Source organism: Musa acuminata, chromosome BXJ2-8 (assembly GCF_036884655.1).
Source record: "Musa acuminata AAA Group cultivar baxijiao chromosome BXJ2-8, Cavendish_Baxijiao_AAA, whole genome shotgun sequence".
NCBI lineage: Eukaryota > Viridiplantae > Streptophyta > Magnoliopsida > Zingiberales > Musaceae > Musa > Musa acuminata.
The window spans coordinates 2,932,748-2,951,526 of NC_088345.1; the positions used below are offsets into that span (position 1 = coordinate 2,932,748).

Here is an 18,779-nt window from a genome sequence, read left to right on the forward strand (position 1 = left end):
TTGCTCTATATTTCCGCAATGATGCAGTCATGTTTTTTGACTCACATGTCTCAGGCACAAGGCCTCGCACCTCTATTATGGTGAATTTATCTTGGTGTAGGTTAAGCTTTTCGACTTACATGCCTTGGGCACATTTGACCCTATGCTGTCATCGTAACAGATATATCTTGACATGAGCCATGTTTCACGACTCACACGCTTTGGGCACATTTTGCCCTACTTCTCTACCTTTGCGAATCTCTTTACATGGGTCGATCTCCACCCATTTTGTGTAGTCTCTTTAATAGTTCGAATCAGTAGCATCTCAACTATTGACCAACCTTCCCTCGGAACTTGGGTGGAGGCTAACCTAGCTAGTGTGTCAACCTACGTATTTTATGTATGAGATACCTGCAACACGTTGAGTTGGGAGAAGCTTTGGGCTAACCACCTCACCTCGATAAGATATTACACATGGTCCTATATCGAGCTTCGTAACTTAGCCCACGACCAATTGTGAGTCCTTGAACATTGTCGAGTCTTACACCTGAAGCTCTTAGATGAGTTGGAGCCCTGAGAGAAGCACATCATATTTAGCCTTATTATTATTGGAGATTTTGAAGACCTACTCTAAGAAAACAAAGGTGATTTAGAGCACTCCCAATGTGGTTTTGACACTTCGTATATCTGTCAGAACACATGTAATTGAAGGTGGTTTTGATAATACAATACTAATCGTCTCAATGAAGTGTCTAAATCACTTAGTATTGTGGTTTTAACACTTCATAACAGATATACGAAGTGTCAAAACAAAGGTGATTTAGAGCACATCATATACCCCCCTTACCCCCCCTCCCTTCCACTAGTCTTGAAAACCTACTTTCAAAGAGCATCATGTAATTGAGAGAGACGAAATCTCACCTCGACCACCTTCGTCACGATTGGTTCAACAAATAAGTCACCTTAGTTAGTTCGACATATATACAGAGCATCAAAACCACATGGATGACAATACTCCTGACAACACAGATGGATCCATCGATGCCGTCCTATCACACAAGAAATGTTATTTTCACAATTATTTCTTTCAAGTGAACGGTTGGAAGTTGGTAGGAATACAAAGAGAACAACAAGGTTTAATAAAAGATGGAGGAGACAAGGGATTGGAATCCCTGCGTTTATTGCATACATCATGCCTTGCTGTGATGCATGAACCCAAGGAATAAAAGTACAAAAGAGAAAAAACATCTAATGGTAACATCTCAACGATAAAAAGAAACACCACATGCGCCTTTAATGCAACGAGTCTTTGAACTTATAATTAATGTTCAATAGATACGGTAGTTACCGCAGTCTGACTTGTGGTGAATTTTGATGTCAGTACAGGAACAGCAAACTGTTCTTCCACAAACAACCGCTTGTAATTTGGACAATTCCCTTGTAATTTGGACAATTCCCTCAAACTGCAGGAGGGATTACAACTGCTTGTCTTCTCATCAATGTGCCCACAAATTAGGCGTCTGCAACCTAATAAGATGCATTTGGAATGCCCTATGTGCCTGCACCACATGTATACATCATTGTTAGCCCTCGACCCGTTGACTACGATTGTAATTCGATACAACATTTGAAATGGTAATATGAAATCATTACTTCTATGTCACTGTCATTTAATGAATAAAAAATAGAGAAATTGCTGATGATTAGGCAACAGTGAAAAACATTGGATGGTAATGTGTCCCATCATTCATAGGGTCCGGAAGGTCCCGATGATGCAGATGGCAATGGCATGAAGGCGAAGAAAGCAGAGGCGCACGAGGAAACGTTTGGGTCTTGAGGAATCAGAATGGAAGGAAAGTGAAGGTAGCATCATGAAACATGTCTGATAGACTACTGCACATTGTTGGAGCACTAGAGAGAGAAAAAAATGTTCACTTGTGCTTCCAACCTAAATATTGCAATAGTATTTCAACAAAAGACATGCAATGGCAAAAGAAACTTGTTATGATAAATCTTTTCCTGATCATAACCAGTGATTGCAAAAGGCGCTCGGGCGCTCGCCTAGGCGCTCGGGCGAGGCGAGGCGAGGCCCGAGCGCCTCGCTAATGTCCCAGGCGGCGCGCTTCAAACAGGCGCCGCCTGGGCGCTCGCCCGAGCCCAGGCGCTGCGCGCTTCGGGCGAGCGCCTGGGTAAACCAAGGCGACCGAACCAGAATTTTAGGTCTGGTTCGGTCCTGGTTCGGTTGTTAGTTGGTTCAATCGAACCAACTAAACCGATATAACCCCAACCCTAACCCTAACCCAACACTAACCTGCTGCCGCTGCCGCTCTCGATCGCGATTGCGATCTCGTCGCTCGCTGCCGCTGCTCCTATTGACGCTGCTCGCCGCTGTCGCTGCTCGCCGCTGTCGCTGCTCGCGCCTCCCGCGAGCCTTCCCGCTGCTCGCGCCTCCCGCAAGCCCTCTCGCTGCTCGCGCCTCCTGCGAGCCCTCCCGCGAGCCCTCTCGCTGCTCGCGTCTCCTGCGAGCCCTCCCGCGAGCCTTCCCGCTGCTCGCGCCTCCCTCGAGCCCTCCCGCGAGACTTCCCTCTGCTCGCGACTCTCGCTACTCGCGCTTGCCGCGAGCCCTCCCAGCTGCCGCGAGCCCTCCCTCTGCTCGCGACTCCCGCGAGCCCTCCCGCTACTCGCGCCTCCCGCGAGCCCTCCCGCTACTCGCGCCTCCCGCTCCCTTTCCTTTTCCCCCCGCCGCTGCCGACGCTGCTTCCTTTCTCCGTCAAGCTCAGACTGCTCAGTATACTCTTAAATCTTAATATTAAGTTTATTTGAATTTTGAAATGATTAATTTTCATTAATAGATTAATAATATATTATTTTGATTTTAATGTTATTAATTTTGTGATTTTGTATCTTAGATTTTTTTAATTTAATAGCATATTTTTATTTAAAATTTTAAATAATTATATTTATTAATTATATTATATATTTTTATATTTTAGCGTCTTGTTTCGCTCGGGCGAGGGCCTAGGCGAGCGCCTAGCGCCTCGGGCGTTTTTGGACCTTGGCGCCTTTTGGCGCCTAGCGCTTTTTAAATCACTGATCATAACTTAAACTCACCTCAATAATTATCAATGATTTCTCCAGGTCATAGGAATTCATATTATTTACATCTGTAACGATGCATTTTATTTCATAGACTGAGAGCTACTGACCTCTGATTGTAAGGACTTGTGTTGCAGGAAGATGGGCACAATTCATCTTTCATTCAAATGGAATTGGAGTTCCTTGCTTCTTGTTTACGATCGCCATTGCCAGATACCGAGTACCCATACCGATGGGTGTCAGCTCGTCAGGACCCTCCCAGAATGGAGCCTCACCATCCCCTACAAGTCGCCAATAACCTGTTCTCAGAGACTCCGCTTGCTCCTCGGTGCAGTTCTGTAGAAGGGCTTCCACACGAAAGTTTATACCGAGGGAACCCAAGAACTGGGACTGGGTTATTGGACCGTGAACAGATATGTTATCTGCACCAAATCATATATTGTTAGGAAGGGAGCAAGATGCACTATGATCGAGATGCATAGAGCAGTACTAATTCCGACAAATTAAACAGTTTCTGCAACTTCGTGCTTCAATTACCTGAAACTTCTTCTGCAGAGTGCCTGATAGAAGCAAAATCAACATAGGCACTTAAATCAGCTGAACCAGGATTGTCTAGTATGTCAACAAATTTGTGCTTCCTGATGGCCTGCATATGTAAACAACAAAGACTAAGTCGTCGACCAAAGACACTTTGCACGAAACAGCTCAGAACAAATTAATCCACCGTATAAAGGAAGATAAAAATGCAGGCATATAAAACAAAACTCAATAGGCTTTTCAAGAATCCAAGGTTTGAAGGAAATAAATTTGGTTGAAGAAAACTGATACATCAACTGCTTCTTATTCAGCAATAAAACACTTCACCTGTAGACTATCTGAGATAAGTCCATCTTTGCCGTAGTCAACTATAAGAGCACCACCTCCATCTAAACTTATTCTTTTTGCAATTTGATGAGTCAGCTCCATTGCTTTTGGACATACTTCAATATGTTCCAGATCTCTTATTTCCTCAGAGGATGCCCATCGGCAGCGCTTTGTCAAATACAGTAGACTTGCAGGAGTAGGCTGCGGAGACAATACGAAGCGGAATCTGTTATGAAGAAAACAAATGATTTGAAGTTCACTGTATCATCCTCTCATGAAAAAAAGTGAAAATTACACCGATGAAAAAATTACTCAACACTTACAATGAATCTTCTGAGATATCTATCATCTTTTCACACCAACCTCGAGGAGATTTCTGCAATAAAATAATTAGAATCCTAGAAAAAACTGCATTACAAGGGGGAGAGAGAGAGAGATCATAGGAACAATGTAGCCATGCATGCATAATTCATGTTTGTCAACATCCTCTTCTGCTTTAATTTGATTGGCACAATCAACTGCATGCGACATTTTGATTCTTTCAAATGGTGGACACTGTTAAAACTTGTACCACCCAATGTAGGGTCATATTTGTGCCATAGCCAACTAGAAGCACATGATTTAGCCAGACAAGTAATTGGTTAATGATCTGCTGGACTTTGCAAGGAGAACCTATAACTTAATGTCTATCTTCATAACAGCTGATACAAATCACACTGCTAAAATTAAAGTTGAGTGATAAACATGGTTGGTTTTAGGTGTGGGTAGCAAGGACATATTGAATCAACATAAACACAATAAAACAAGCCAGCAGGTCAATATTTCTCGACTTATTTTTGGCAGGTTAAGATGTATTTTGACTTAACCTTTCGGGGAAAAAAATTGGATATGAAATGGGTTGCACCTCACTGGCTCAATGTTAGAGAAGATACAGAGGACCTCAGATTATTCATCGTTACAGATAGAAGTTTTGAGTCACTAATATCTCCTATCTGTTATTTACAATTAGGTTTTATTCTTCCTCTTTTTGTTTGGGTGTAGAGGTGAGGGTGTTTTGGTTTGATGCAGCAGTCCAGGATTGGGATATGGGTGTTTCGGGGAGGCCTGAAAATCCATAAACTTTGTTTTTTTAATATTACATGTTTAGATATGCTACATTGAATTTAAGCCAGAAGCTCAACATGTCGATAAACTGACCAAATGTTTTATGTGGGTTAATGAATCTCACATGATCAGCTAAATGAAGTCAAGCTGCATAACTAAGAGAACAAACAGGATTTATGATAGAAAGTATCAAAGCCAGAAAAATGCAGCTACTAAGGATTTAAGGCAATAGAGCCTGAAAATGCAACTAGTAAAAATTGGATGAACATAAGTTGTATGACAAACCTGAAATTGGTGGACCGGTAGAGCATCATAAAATTCATGTGCAATTATAATGGTTGGCACTGAAAGCAGACAAGTGAATCAAATAATTATAATGTACTTGGAAATATTACGTGCTTAAGCAATATGAAATAGAGGGAACACAAAATGCAATAACATGAGAAACAAAAAAAAAAGAAGCCAATCCAACATTTTTTAGACTATCTTTATTGTTATCATATGAATTCTTCCTGAAAGGATTTATGTTAGAGCCTCTCATTGACTTTGACCAACTGATGCCAGAGAAAAACCATTTATTCATTTTCTTTGCAAGCTCTTGCAATAGAGGATAGGAGGGACATATATAGAGAATTTGGAAAATGCAGCACTGGAAAACCAATTTAGCAATAAAAGATTTTAGGTTAGCAGGACATCGTACATCCTAATGGAACCTGTTCCAGAGTGGCATGCCATGAAATAGAACTTCCAGACAACATGCTGATAGTCCTTTTAGCACTGCTGTCATCATTCATTGCTTCATCGGCACATTTTAACGTACTATATTGAACCTTCTGTAATGCAGGACTGCATTCCACCATGTGAATATTAAGAGATTTTGTAAATTTCAAAAATTTTGATGAGGTCTGCAAGAAAAACAAAAAAAACTGCATCTCTGAGCTAAATAAAGGGTGTTTCAGCACTGCAAAATAAAAGGATATTTAAGCATGGCATTAAGATAAATATAATTAAAATTTGTCAATGTCGTGAAACAAATATAAATAAACTACTATCCTTACACGGAGAAGATCAGCCATGAGGGTCCCACGTCCTGGGCCAAGTTCAACAAGATTCACATTTTCTGGTTGTCCCATCTGCTCCCATAGGCACATAGTCCAGACACCAACCATCTGCAATGACAAGAGCGATCAAGATCAGCTTCTACCATGGAGAAAAAGTAAAATATAGCTCCATGTGAAAACATGATGAACACCACTTTCAGCATGCATATAAAAGTAGCAATCACATTGTTGGTTACATGGCAGCAAACATTATCTGATGCTTTGCGAACCCTAAGGACAGAAAATCTATCTCATTTAATAAATACAAAGCTACTTCCACACAAAGTAGAAATTAGAAAACACAATACCAGAAGAAACAGCTCACTTGCCCTTCAAGTTTGACCCTTCAGTTTTGATCACTGCATCATTACTGAGGTTTTTGTCTCTTAGTTAATTTTTATTTTGTTTTTCTCCCTCTAAATATATCTGTCACATAACCATAAAATTCTTCTCAAGGGAACCACATGAGTCTCATACCACAGATGAGACACTCCTTCCTTCCCCTTCATTCCTTTTCTAACACATGGGATATGCTAAAGGGCAGCCCAGAATACAAGATCCCCAGCAATGCAGGGTTTGAGAGTGAGAGTGACAAGATGTGAAACCAAGAATTGAAACCTTAACACCAAAGAAAAGATGGTGCAACTTTACCACCAGAAGGACAAGGCTTGACCAGAGATTATACTTAAAGATAGGAACCATGGAGATGCAGAGTATCAATCTCCATATCCCTCACATTCTGAGTGTTTTACCATCTACACTACATCTCCTTTTGAACTAATGCCATAGCCAAAACCATATTGCGATAAATTCTTACTAGCAAAAATTCATTCATCTTTGTTGCTCCTTTTTGATGCATAGCTACAAAACACAAATAATTTCCTATCACATGAATATGCTTAGAAAGAAAAAAGGGGCTTGAATCTATTACAATCATGGCAAATTTCTTTTTTAGATTAATCAGAATTACTTAGTAGATTGATGTGTGAGAAAATCCTCTCTGCTAACAATGGTAAGGCTGCATAAAATTAGCCCTCCCTAGATCCCACATTGGTAGGAGTGTGCAATGAACAGATTTAAGTGTTAATTTTATAACTACAAGATTATAATAAAAATCTGATATTAATTTTATCTAAGGAAATTTATTAGTTCAAAAGATTTGGCAAAATTCACGTACAGCCACAAAATATGAAGTTGCCAACCCTATACAAGGGGAATAGAAACAAGAAAATTTCTAAATGTATGAGGTTGTGATATAAGAAGTTGACTTTCCAAATTGCAGCAGAAAAGCAAACTGTTATGAGGAAAAAGGTAAAAGACAAAAAAGGCAGCAAATACTAGATAGGATCTCAGAGAGTCAGGTGGGGTAGAATATGCTAATGATGCTAGCCAACTGTTTCCTCTATATTTCCAAGTTCTGCAGTGTTAGGCAGACATGTGAACTCACTTGTCTCGTATATTTATGTATATATATCTTTATTTTGACCAACTGTTCTATATCTTGGTAAGAACAATAGGGATTGTCTATCACTTTATATCAATTAAATATCTGTAACCCGAAGTGTCTTATACAACATCACGATAGGTTATGATAAATGTCAAGGTTCTCTAGATGTGATCTCAAATGTCGGAGTTTCTATCTGTCCTAACATTAAAAAAAACCCAAAAAGCTGTAGTTCCCAGCTACCAACAATGTGATAATTATTCTTCTTTTCTTTCTTTTATTCAGTTTATTCAGCTCTAGATGAACTTTGAACAAGCTAATGCATCAACCAAGGACCAGCTGCACACTAAATAAAACAGGAACAGACCATGCACTTGATTCTTTAAGTGAAACAATATCTACTTTAAGTAGATGCATGCCATGCCAAGCATGGGCCATTGTACAACAATGATATAGATTCATAATCGGAAAATAGTTTGTTTCACCAAAAGTAAATCTGTTATACCCATGCCTCTCTTAAGCTTGCAGCATCTTCAAATCTAAATAGAAAATAATGATTTCAGCTCTATACAGCAAACAGTTATGTGTCTTTTGCCCTAAGCATATATCTTCAGTGTTTTGTCCTGAAAAATCAGGCATCTATGCATTTCTTCATAAGACATTTGCCAAGATAGGAAAAATTAAAGTAATAATGCAATAAACACCTTACATGAAAATATGTTATACATGTTTACCAGAATAACAATGTAGACCGAGAAACAAAAGTTCAGTCTGCCTGCCATGAAATTACCTCTCCAAACATCTGGCTCACGTCAGGGGAAGTAATAAAATCACCACCGGCTCCGAATACATCTCGGTTAATGTAAAAACCTGATTGTGGATTAGTTAAAACTTCCTCCATGTACTCAGCAACTGATATAGGACCTCCACGAAACTATCAAATACAGATGGCAGAAAAAACAACATTCATGGTATATACAAATACTGATCAGAACATATCAAGCATATGAAGTAAACTGTAAAAGTATGGAATCACTTGTGAAGGTCGGAAAACATCAAGCATGCCAAATACAAGAAAATATGAGCCAATTAAATGACAGGCCTAGTCAATTAAATTGGTTATTCTTAAGATTTGCCAAGCAAATGAACTAAACAAACAAGCGAAATGCTAACTGGAATTGTAACAATCAAGAAATCTCCTGGTGCAACTATAGTTAGTTTTCCAACACATAATTTCTAACATTAATATCTACAAGGCTAAGCAACCATGCAATCCACAGAGAGTGTGTGTAGAATGAACTAAAAGCTAAGTACTTAACTGAATGTGATGCGGGAGTGTCTTTCAAAGATCAAATGAGGTCATAACATCTTGAAACGATGTTAAACATATATGGTAGTATTTCCTCTACAATGAGCACAACTTTGACTGTACTACAAGTGTCAAGTCATGTTTTCATGATAAATTAGATTGCCATCAGTAGTGTCTAAGTACATGGTGAAACATCAAAGAGTTGGAATTACAGCAATCTCCATCCTTAATTATCTATAACTTAGAAAACATATTCTCTTTTCTAGAAACATCTTGTACTACCTGAAATATAGTTCAAGCTGCTGTCTAATCATTAATCTACCAAAATGAATAGTTAGTGCTGCCCACCACATTAGAGACTTAGGAAGCTGTTTCTGTGATATAATTACTGAGAGTAACTATTTCATCGTAATACTGATGATCCGCACAAAATACCAAAGATCTAATAAAATATTATTTCTGTGTAACAGATCCTTTGTTCCATTACAAGTGACTACCAGGAGATCCAAGGTCCATTAAACGACTATTCATAACCATGCCATGTGGGAACTTCTATATTATAATAATTAAACATGTGAATTCCAATACCTTGAGAAACATATCTAATTCGGCCACCCAGAGATCTCACAAAATTCCAAGTGAATCTAGCATTTATAATACCTGAGTTGTTCTACTAATACCTGCTTCCTCTTGCTTTGTGTCTTCTCAACGTTCTCATTCCTTCATCTCTTCTCTTAGTCACGAGCTAACAGTAGTTATTTTTATAATATTTTAATATCTAACATGCCTACTAATGCAATCTATTTTAGCCAATCACAAGGATATTTTCCGCATACGTCACAAGCATCACATTTCAGCACACATAAAATATATAAATAAGAAAAAGAATGAGCTAAAAAAGATCCTTGGTTTGAAGAAAGAAGCTTTATCCACGAAAAAGCAACACAACAGTTGCCAAAGAGTGTGCATAGAGAAGAGCAATACAAGAACTTTCTACCTTATGAATTCAACTTGAAATGTCACAAAATCACCCCAAATTACTTCTTTTATATGTGTGGAACCAACAAATCACAAGAAAACAATAGAATCTTGGTAAAAGAGTGATCGAACCTTTATGATGCTCTTGAGATGCTTAACAAGCTCAGGAACAGAAGAAGGCTCGTGCGAGTGCTCTTCAAATTCGGCAATTCAAGAAAGACGATGCCCAATCGTCAACCACGGGAAAAGTATAGCACAAATTAAATACAAGAAAAAGAAAATCAAAGAATCGGGTGCAGAAACCTGGAGGATTGTGCAACCCTGAGCGATCGATCGAGACTGTGGCCGCCGGGCGGGGACTCTCTCGGCTCTCCTCTTCTCGCGAAACAGAAGGGTTTAGGGTCGCAGAGGAGCGAGAGGAGGAACAAAACCGATGAGTAGAAGAACAGCAGCGCGGACCACTTCTGAGGAGGAGTCCATTGGAGAGAAGAGGTGAGATTCGCGACAGCGATCTCCGAAGCATTTGGAGAGAGAGAGAGAGAGAGAGGAACAGCGGCTCCGTCTAAATCAACTCAGCAAAAGCCAGGAAACCCTATCTATAGATGTGGCTCGGGTCGCGGGCTCAAAGGGCGAAGCCATTCTTTCTGCTGCGCGCACAGGCGACAGCGAAGGCAGATTAGGGTTTTTAGCATAATTACGATTTTACCCTCACGGCTAAGGTTTTGAGGAATTACCACAATTAGATACAGAAGAGATATTAGAAGTTAAAGAAGCAGTACACAATTAGCACAGAAATAAAAGAATTGGAAGGATAAAAGCGGTATTTTAAGTAAATACCGAACGACCATCCCAACCCCACCATGCGATCACCAACAAACGGCTGCTTAAATTACAAGCGTACCCACGAGATTTTAAAGAAACGGCTGGTAAAATTGATATTATAATGAAGTGTGTGGGTTCTTTACCGTCAGGTTTTCTTGCTTGAGCCCGTCCCCATCTCGTCTCCCCAGCATTCATTGCGACGCTCGAACGGAAGAGAAACGAAACACTTCGAGCCGAAGCAACAAAAATTAAGGTTCCCGAGGTGCGATTCTACTTCATCTGCTTGGGGTTTGTGGTAGATCTCTTCGGTTCTTCCGATCCGACACGCTTTCCGGTTTTTTTTTTTTTTTCTATGGGTTTCGAGAATCCGTCTTCTAATTTCAAGCTCTTGTTTCCCGAAGAGTTTGGAGTTCTTGTGAGATCGTGGTTATCGCTGTGCGATTCGCTATGTTTTCTTCCAGTTTGCGGTTTTTCTATGATGGATCACGACTTTCTGTCATGGCTTCTGATATAAAATACAAATTTAGGCTGATCAATGTACTCCGAGGCAATTTTAGTTCTTGTTTGATCGGGTTGAATTCTTTTCCGGCTGATCTCTGATTCATTTGAATCTATGCGTGGAATTTCTTGATTTGCTGATTTGATCGAGCCCAAACTTGTGATTTTTACCTATCTTTATCTCCAGTTGTAAATCGCTGGTGTAGGTTATATTGGGGATTTTGCTTTGGAGCCATGAGCAAGCAGCCGCTGATATATAGTTTTGTGGCCAAAGGCGCTGTGGTGCTTGCCGAGCACACTACATTTTCTAGGAATTTCAGTACTATTGCTGTCCAGTGCTTGCAGAAGTTGCCTCGAAATAGCATCAAAGTCATGATAAGATAGGAGAAGAAAGACATCCATTGATCATATTAAAATAAGATCAATTGATCATACTACTAAAGCATCTATCTCGCATCAAAGTCACAGATGTTCACTTCAAATTTTTTACTTTACCTTAGCTTGTAGGATTTAATAGTGGTTCCCTCTATACCTGCTACTATACCATCAAATCATTTGTAAAGTCAAATTTATTCATCATAAGATAATATTTTGTTTTCTGGATGAAAGGGCATATTGGAAAAGATAGCTTCATAAATTAACTAAACAAATCATTTTAGTTATTTTTAAGTGCTAAACATTTTGTGTTAAAAAAAACTCATTTTATACAAATGCTCAGTTGTCTATTCCGTGTTAAATGCTTTTCGTTGATTGTAAAGCTTGACATAGAATGCCTTCACATGAAATATATTATCTGAACTTGGGTACACATTCCAACTTGTTACCTCGGCGTCTGTCGCAGTGCCACAATCATGAATGGCAGCGTGTGTCCACTAAGTCTGATCACAGCAAATTATCCAAATTTACAAAACTGAATTTGTTTCATCAGTAATATCAAGTTTAGGGATTTTGTAAGGAGACTGCCTATCTTTAGTATGCCAATGCCCAATGTGACTTTTGTTTCAATTGTTTCTTGGTTTATTGACAAGTCATTAAAAACATCATTGCTGCTCTAATTGTTTGAAGAATCCTCTATGAAATGTTTGTAAGTGGATGTAATATGAAAGAATGCAATTACAGAATGTTAACTAACCTACAAAGATATAAAATGAAGCTATTTGTTCATGTAATTTAAAGGGCTTGCCTGTTCTTATCCCCTTGTTTTGTGTGTGTAGTAGGTAGCAATGTGTTGGACTCCCACTTCAGGGCTTCTTCACAGTCAATCATGTTTTTCAATCTCTTTCTATGGTTCAGAAAATCTCTAGGCTAAATGCAAATTTGACCTGAAAACAAGCTATTGCAATTCTTCCATATTTTGGCTATATCCATATAAAGGATAGTGATAATAATCGATGTATCTTATAATTCTTTTATTTGTGGTGTGCACTATCCATTATTTATTTGTTTGGTGCTTTACCTACTTCATTTGTAAATATTTTTTAGATCTTTTTTGTGAAATAGTAGTTTCTGTATGCATAAACCAAATTTCTGGTTTCATTTTGATTAAATACAGAATCACTTGCCAATGCTTGATTATCACCATTTTTGAAATTGAATATGGGAAACTTTCTTTGCATGCTGGTTTATTCATTTGAGTGTTACATTTGGTTGTTGGGCACTACTGAATGAAAAATTTTAGTTGAAAGCCAGATGTAGCACGACCATCACTGCTGCCACCACTTCTTATGGGTCACTTCTAAAAGATAAATGTCCTTAGAGATACGTATAACATTTTTTATTTCAATATTTGTCTGTCCGGTTATTTTAATTTGAGGACATTCTTCTGTTTTTGGCTTAAGAAGTGTCTTCCTGCTTCCAGTTAGGATCTGTTACAACTGGAATTATCTGCTGAGTGGAACATCTGTCAAATGGAAGAACAATTTATTCTCCGTGTTCCCCCATCTGTAGTAGAACAAATTGAACGCCTTTTGAATGAGAATGCCTCCTCTTCTTTAGATGGCTCACTGGATATATCCTTTTCAGGTAATTTTTAAGTATGATTAGTTGAAAATATCCTCGTGATAAACCTGCTAGAGGCTCCGTTTATCATAGATGATTTTTGGTATTCTACAACTTGGATGAATCTTCTTGTTAAATGAAGTGCACTCGTGTGATTTCAAATTGAGAGTCATGACATGTTAATAAGGTATTGTCGATTGGGATAGGGAGGTTGTTTATGCAAAAGCTGATGAACAGTAAGGTGAGGAATGTTATGATGATCACACTTAATTATCTAAAGGCTCTGTCTTGTATAACTTGCTTTGACACATTAACTTTTAGAGTTTTGCAACCAGTAAAACTTATAAGCTATTGAGGACTATAATAGCTTGAGGGGATGTAACTTATTTTCTTTCAAAAGATTTTGTATGAAAGATAATAAGGTTATGTGGAATTAACTAGACAGTGAGGCTAGAAACTGTTTCAAGGTAGAGGGGGGAAGATCGTTGCAAGTGAGAGTATGCTCAGGATCTATTTGATATTTAAATGATTCCATTTCTTTTCATATTGCTAGCCACATAATAGCCACTCAGCATTTCTTGTTGCCAGGTAGCATTTTATCATCAATGATTCAGTATTCCATTAGATTTGTAGTTTCGTGTTACATAATAAATTTAGCGTGGTTTCATTTTTGAGCTTTCAACACAGTTATGCACATGTTGTCTCTTTGGCGTACTGATTTCCTTGCACTATGTTCGAAGCTGCATGTTCTTGTATAATAGTGGTGCGTCAGTTCATCTCATCATTTGTTGTTTCTTTCAGGAGTATTAGTTTTATTTTTCTTTTATGTAGAGGATGGACGAAGTGGTACCTTTATGATAGGCGATGAGAGGTTTCCTGCCTCCCTCTTGGATCTTCCATGCATAGTGGAATCCTATAAAACCTACGATGATAATGTGTTGATCAAAACAGCTGATGTCGGCCAGGTAACTAGACCGTTTATTTCTTGACAAAGGTGAGGTATTAATACCACAACTTGAGGTTGTAAACAGATGATCATGGTAAGAGACGAAGGTGATGCTGCTGTTGAAGGGGTTGAATACAAGCATGGACTTACTCCTCCAATGAGAGATGCTCGTAGACGGCGATTCCGGAGGGAACCTGATCTAAATGTAGTTGTCTTGACTGTATACTACATTTTCCCTGTTTTCGTTCTTTCTGTTCTCTTTCTTATGTCCATTCCTACATCTTTTTGCATGAACAGCCGGAGGTTGTGCAACGGGTTGAGAAAGATCTGCTGAACATCATGTCTGGTGGGACAGTAGAAAATATCCTCGTCACACTTTTTGGAAACGTACCATTGGGTTTCTTTCTATTAAAAGTAGCATCGACAAATCCATTCCCAATCATCTATAAGGATCAATTCTTACGGCTTAATGTCCTTAATCATAGTCTTTAAATTGTAATGCCTATCCAGATATTAAAAGTAGAACCTCTGCACTAGAAGTTCTTGTGTATGTATTATTCCTATGTTTGTTCCTTGACCGTTTGGTAGGATTACATGTCGAAACAGTCGTGCCAGAGGGAGGCAGTCAGCGCAAAAAGAATGCTCCGGTGGCTGCTCCAAAGCCAGATGAAGTGCATGTGAAGAGTGCTGGAGGTGAACCGGAAAGAAGTGATTCTGATGATTCTTTGGAACCCGAAAGCTAGTGCAACAGACACAGTCTGAGTTTGATGGATCTTGATGTAGCTGAGAAATATGATGCATGGTTTCTGATGTTCCAAACCCCTTGTTACCCAAACAAGGTTTTGACTTGCCAGTGTCAAAATCCTTTTTACATGAGACATGCCATTTAAGCCTTGATATGTGGTGCCTCTTTGGTTATAATAATAATACCTGTGACAAATCTGGTGGAATGAAATCTCGTTCTGATCCTTTCCCTCTGTTTAGGTTTTCAGATATTTTTGTTGTTGTATAAGATGAGGATTAATAATTAGTGGTAATTACTAAATATGAATAATAATTGTCATTTCTTATTATAATTTTGTGGTGGCTTCAGATTGGATTGTTTGGAGTCAAAATTATTTGTTTTGATTTTTTTTCCTGAATTTTAATTTTTTTAATAATATTAAGAAAAGTATTATAATGTTACATAAAAAAAATAGTAACCGATAAGAAAGATTTTTGTGGTTCTTTATAATTGGATAAGATATATAATATTACTAATTGGGTTTCGTTGAAATATTTTAGAAGTTTACGTCTTATCGTATGTATATATGTATAGATGGCATTAAAACGTATACATCGTTTTCAATAATGACATAAAAATTATTTTCATATTTTATTTTATGCAACATATTACAAATATTACAGATAAAGTGCGAACCCATTCTTTCTGCTGCACGCTCAGATGGAAACCCGAGGCAGCCGCATGATTAATTTTAGATCATTACATTTTTATACTTGCTGATGCGGGGGGCATCTGTTTGAGCCGTGGCATCGGGGTCGTCGCGGCTTGGTTTGGAGGTTCGAATGTCAGAGATCTCAGGCGGCGTCCTTGGAGGTCTCCCGGTGGCCTGTCTCGATGGTCCGGTCGGGACGTCGCGTCGGGGGGAGTGCGTCACCGTAGCGCCGGGAAGAGTCGACCCCGTCTTACACCTGCACACAGGTCGAGCCGGGAGCTCGGCCCGACCCCTCCGACGATCAAGTCAGTAATGTGGAGGGGGTTTAAGAGGAGGAAATGCCTCCATATAGGTGTTGTGTCTGTGTCCGTCCGTCTCCCCCGTTCGTCTAGAACTCTGAGATATTTATAAATGAGTTTGATGTTACCTGATGTGGCTGCCTGCAGGAGCAGGACCGTACCTCCAATGGCGTCTGACATTACCACTGGGGTTGCGTGGAGAACCGCCTGCCGCAGGGTATGGGCGAGCCTCGGTCAACGTCCTCCTCTGCCTCGGGTAAGCGCGCGAGGTCAGACGTTGGAGACGTTAGCTGGGAGCGGGTGACGCTGGCGCATATCAAGTCGGCGTTAATGCCTATTTCCTCGGGCAGTGTGTCGTCCAGGCGTGGCTGACATCATGGTGTGTCACATCGCCATTTTTACCCTTATCATATTCTCCCCCCCCCCCCCCCCCCCCCCCTCCCAAAAGGAGCTATGCGTCGGTTGTTGTACAAGGGGAGACCGATGCATGGCTTTTGTCTTCAGGCGGGCGGGCCGCACGGACGCGGTCTCGGGGAACATGGAGCCGAGGAGCACAACGCAGGTGGGCTGGCCGCGCAGGTGTAGTCTCGGGCAACATGGAGCCGAGAAGTCGAGGAGCTGAGGAGCACAACGCAGGCGGGCTGGCCACGCAGGTGTGTCTCTGGTCATGGGGCCGAGGAGCACGACGCAAGCGAGCAGGCCGCGCAGGTGTGTCTCGGGAGGGCACAAAGCCGAAAGGCCGAGGAGCACGACGCAGGCGGGCTGGCCGCGCAAGTGTGTCTCGAGAGGCATGGACCGAGGAGCACGACGCAGGCGGGCAGGCCGCGCAGGTGTGTCCCGGGAACATGGAGCCGAGGAGCACGACGCAGGCGGGCTGGCCGCGCAGGTGTGTCTCGGGAGGCATGGACCGACGACCACGACGCAGGCGGACAGGCCGCGCAGGTGTGTCCCGGGAACATGGAGCCGAGGAGCACGACGCAGGCGGGCTGGCCGCGCAGGTGTGTCTCGGGAGGGCACAGAGCCGAAGGGCCGAGGAGCATGACGCAAGCGGGTTGGCCGCGCAGGTGTGTCTCGGGAACATGGAGCCAAGGAGCACGACGCAGGTGGGCTGGTCGCGCAGGTGTGTCTCGGGGATGATGGGGCCGAGGAGCACGACGCAAGCGGGCAGGCCGCGCAGGTGTGGTTCGGGAGAGCATAGAGCCGAAGGGCCGAGGAGCACGACGCAGGCGGGCTGGCCGCGCAGGTGTGTCTCGGGAGGCATGGACCGAGGAGCACGACGCAGGCGGGCAGGCCGCGCAGGTGTCCCGGGAACATGCAGCCGAGGAGCACGACGCAGGCGGGCTGGCCGCGCAGGTGTGTCTCCGGAGGGCACAGAGCCAAAGGGCCGAGGAGCACGACGCAAGCGGGCTGGCTGCGCAGGTGTGTCTCGGGAACATGGAGCCAAGGAGCACGACGCAGGCGGGCTGGTCGCGTAGGTGTATCTCGGGGATGATGGGGCCGAGGAGCACGACGCAGGCGGGCAGGCCGCGCAGGTGTGGTCTCGGGCATCATGCGGCCGAGGAGCACGACGCAGGCGGGCAGACCACGCGGGCGTGGTCACGAGGGCCATGCGGCCGAGTAGCACGACGCAGGCGGGCAGGCCGCGCCGAGGTGGATCTCGGCAGTGTGTGGCCGAGGTGCTTGGCGCAGGCTAGTTGCGGCCGCGCGGACGCCGCTCAGGCGGGCAAGCCGCGCTGAGGTGGGCTCGGCCGTCTATGGCCGAGGGATATGGCAAAAGCCGGGGGACTCGATTCAGGCGGGCAGGCCGCAATGAAGTGCATCTCGGCGGCGTGGCCGAGGGACACCGCTCAGGCAGGCAGACCGCGCTGAGGTGAACTCGACAGCGTATGGCCGAGAAGCTCGGCGCAGGCAGGCTGCGACCGAGAGACGTGACCCAGGTGGGCAAGCCGCCCTGAGATGGACTAGGCAGTGCATGGCCGAGGAGCTCGGCGCAGGCAGGCTGGCCGCGCAAGCGTGTCTCAGAGAGTATGGAGCCGAGAGGCACGACGCGGGCGGGCTGGCCGCGCTGGTGTGTCTCGGGAACATGGAGCTAAGGAGCATGACGCAGGCGGGCTGGCCGCGTAGGTGTGTCTCGGGGATGATAGGACCAAGGAGCACGACGCAGGCGGGCAGGTTGCGCAGGTGTGGTCTCGGGCATCATGCGGCCGAGGAGCACGACGCAAGCGAGCAGACCGCGCAGGTGTGGTCGCGAGGGCCATGCAGCCGAGTAGCACGACACAGGCGGGCAGGATGCGCGGGCGTGGTCTCGGGCACCATGCAGCCGAGTAGCACGACACAAGCAGGCAGGCCGCACCGAGTTGGATCTCGGCAGTGTATGGCCGTGAAGCTCGGCGTAGGCAGGCTGCGGCCGAGGGACACCACTCAGGCGGGCAGGCCGCGTTGAGGTGGACTCGAGCAGACTGAGACCGAGGGACATGGCTCAGGCGGGCGGGCCGCGCAGGGGTGGACTCGGGCAGTCTACGACCGAGCCGTGCGAATGCAAAAAAGAGGGGGGTTAGGCCGAAGCTAACCGTGAGCCAAGAGGCAGTTAGGTAAACATGGAGCCTTCGCTTGGAAGAGACTGAGGCAGGGGCTAGATTCCTTGCACGAGGATTACACCGGATAGCAACCGCGGGTGCTTGACCGCTGCTACGGGGCCCGCCGCCCAGAGTCACTCCTCTTCCTTGCGGTCACCCAAGCTTCCGCCGCGATGTACCGGTTAGCTCGTTGGAACATATCTGGTACTGTGGTGGGGGGTCGCTCTACGAGGGACCAGCAGAATCTGGAAGGTCGCAAGCCTACCATAAACGCATGCACTAACAGAGAGGGGTGAGTGTCCGGTAAGCTCCGGATTTGCGTGGCAAAGC

The 18,779-nt window shown here is 43.1% G+C and overlaps 2 protein-coding genes across 9 annotated transcripts; one reads left to right on the top strand and one right to left on the bottom strand.

Moving 5' to 3' along the window:
- Positions 1-1,089: 1,089 nt before the first annotated feature.
- On the bottom strand, positions 1,090-10,517 carry LOC135618676 (uncharacterized). Of its 2 annotated transcripts, none has more exons than XM_065119785.1 (11): positions 10,178-10,517; positions 10,007-10,068; positions 8,378-8,521; positions 6,102-6,212; positions 5,744-5,969; positions 5,329-5,387; positions 4,263-4,315; positions 3,940-4,165; positions 3,613-3,721; positions 3,186-3,497; positions 1,090-1,538 (listed from the first exon to the last, which is right to left on the bottom strand). In XM_065119785.1, the coding sequence occupies exons 1-10, from the start codon at positions 10,395-10,397 to the stop codon at positions 3,235-3,237; spliced, it is 1,473 nt and encodes a 490-aa protein (XP_064975857.1). In that variant the 5' UTR covers positions 10,398-10,517; the 3' UTR covers positions 1,090-1,538; positions 3,186-3,234. The 2 variants fall into 2 exon arrangements, with proteins under 2 accessions (XP_064975857.1, XP_064975858.1); XM_065119786.1 differs by having other exon boundaries at positions 5,744-5,948; positions 10,178-10,516.
- Positions 10,518-10,827: 310 nt separating this feature from the next.
- On the top strand, positions 10,828-15,078 carry LOC103993888 (transcription initiation factor TFIID subunit 7-like). 7 transcript variants are annotated; one of them, XM_065119789.1, is made up of 7 exons: positions 10,857-10,958; positions 11,401-11,476; positions 13,053-13,216; positions 13,994-14,157; positions 14,224-14,343; positions 14,436-14,499; positions 14,727-15,078. In XM_065119789.1, the coding sequence occupies exons 3-7, from the start codon at positions 13,102-13,104 to the stop codon at positions 14,879-14,881; spliced, it is 618 nt and encodes a 205-aa protein (XP_064975861.1). In that variant the 5' UTR covers positions 10,857-10,958; positions 11,401-11,476; positions 13,053-13,101; the 3' UTR covers positions 14,882-15,078. The 7 variants fall into 7 exon arrangements, with proteins under 7 accessions (XP_064975864.1, XP_064975861.1, XP_064975859.1 ...); XM_065119790.1 differs by having other exon boundaries at positions 10,928-10,958; positions 11,382-11,476; XM_065119792.1 differs by lacking the exon at positions 11,401-11,476 and having other exon boundaries at positions 10,828-10,958.
- Positions 15,079-18,779: the final 3,701 nt, after the last annotated feature.

Excerpts from the sequence above, each read along its gene's own strand:
- LOC135618676 (XM_065119785.1), bottom strand. The coding sequence starts at position 10,397 with ATGCTTCGGAGATCGCTGTCGCGAATCTCACCTCTTCTCTCCAATGGA. Across the intron at positions 5,388-5,743 it reads GGAACAGGTTCCATTAGGAT|TGCCAACCATTATAATTGCA; the intron begins GTACGATGTCCT and ends GTCTGCTTTCAG. Across the intron at positions 3,498-3,612 it reads CTCTGCAGAAGAAGTTTCAG|ATAACATATCTGTTCACGGT; the intron begins GTAATTGAAGCA and ends GATTTGGTGCAG.
- LOC103993888 (XM_065119792.1), top strand. The coding sequence starts at position 13,102 with ATGGAAGAACAATTTATTCTCCGTGTTCCCCCATCTGTAGTAGAACAA. Across the intron at positions 13,217-13,993 it reads ACTGGATATATCCTTTTCAG|GAGTATTAGTTTTATTTTTC; the intron begins GTAATTTTTAAG and ends TGTTTCTTTCAG. Across the intron at positions 14,344-14,435 it reads GGAGGGAACCTGATCTAAAT|CCGGAGGTTGTGCAACGGGT; the intron begins GTAGTTGTCTTG and ends TTGCATGAACAG.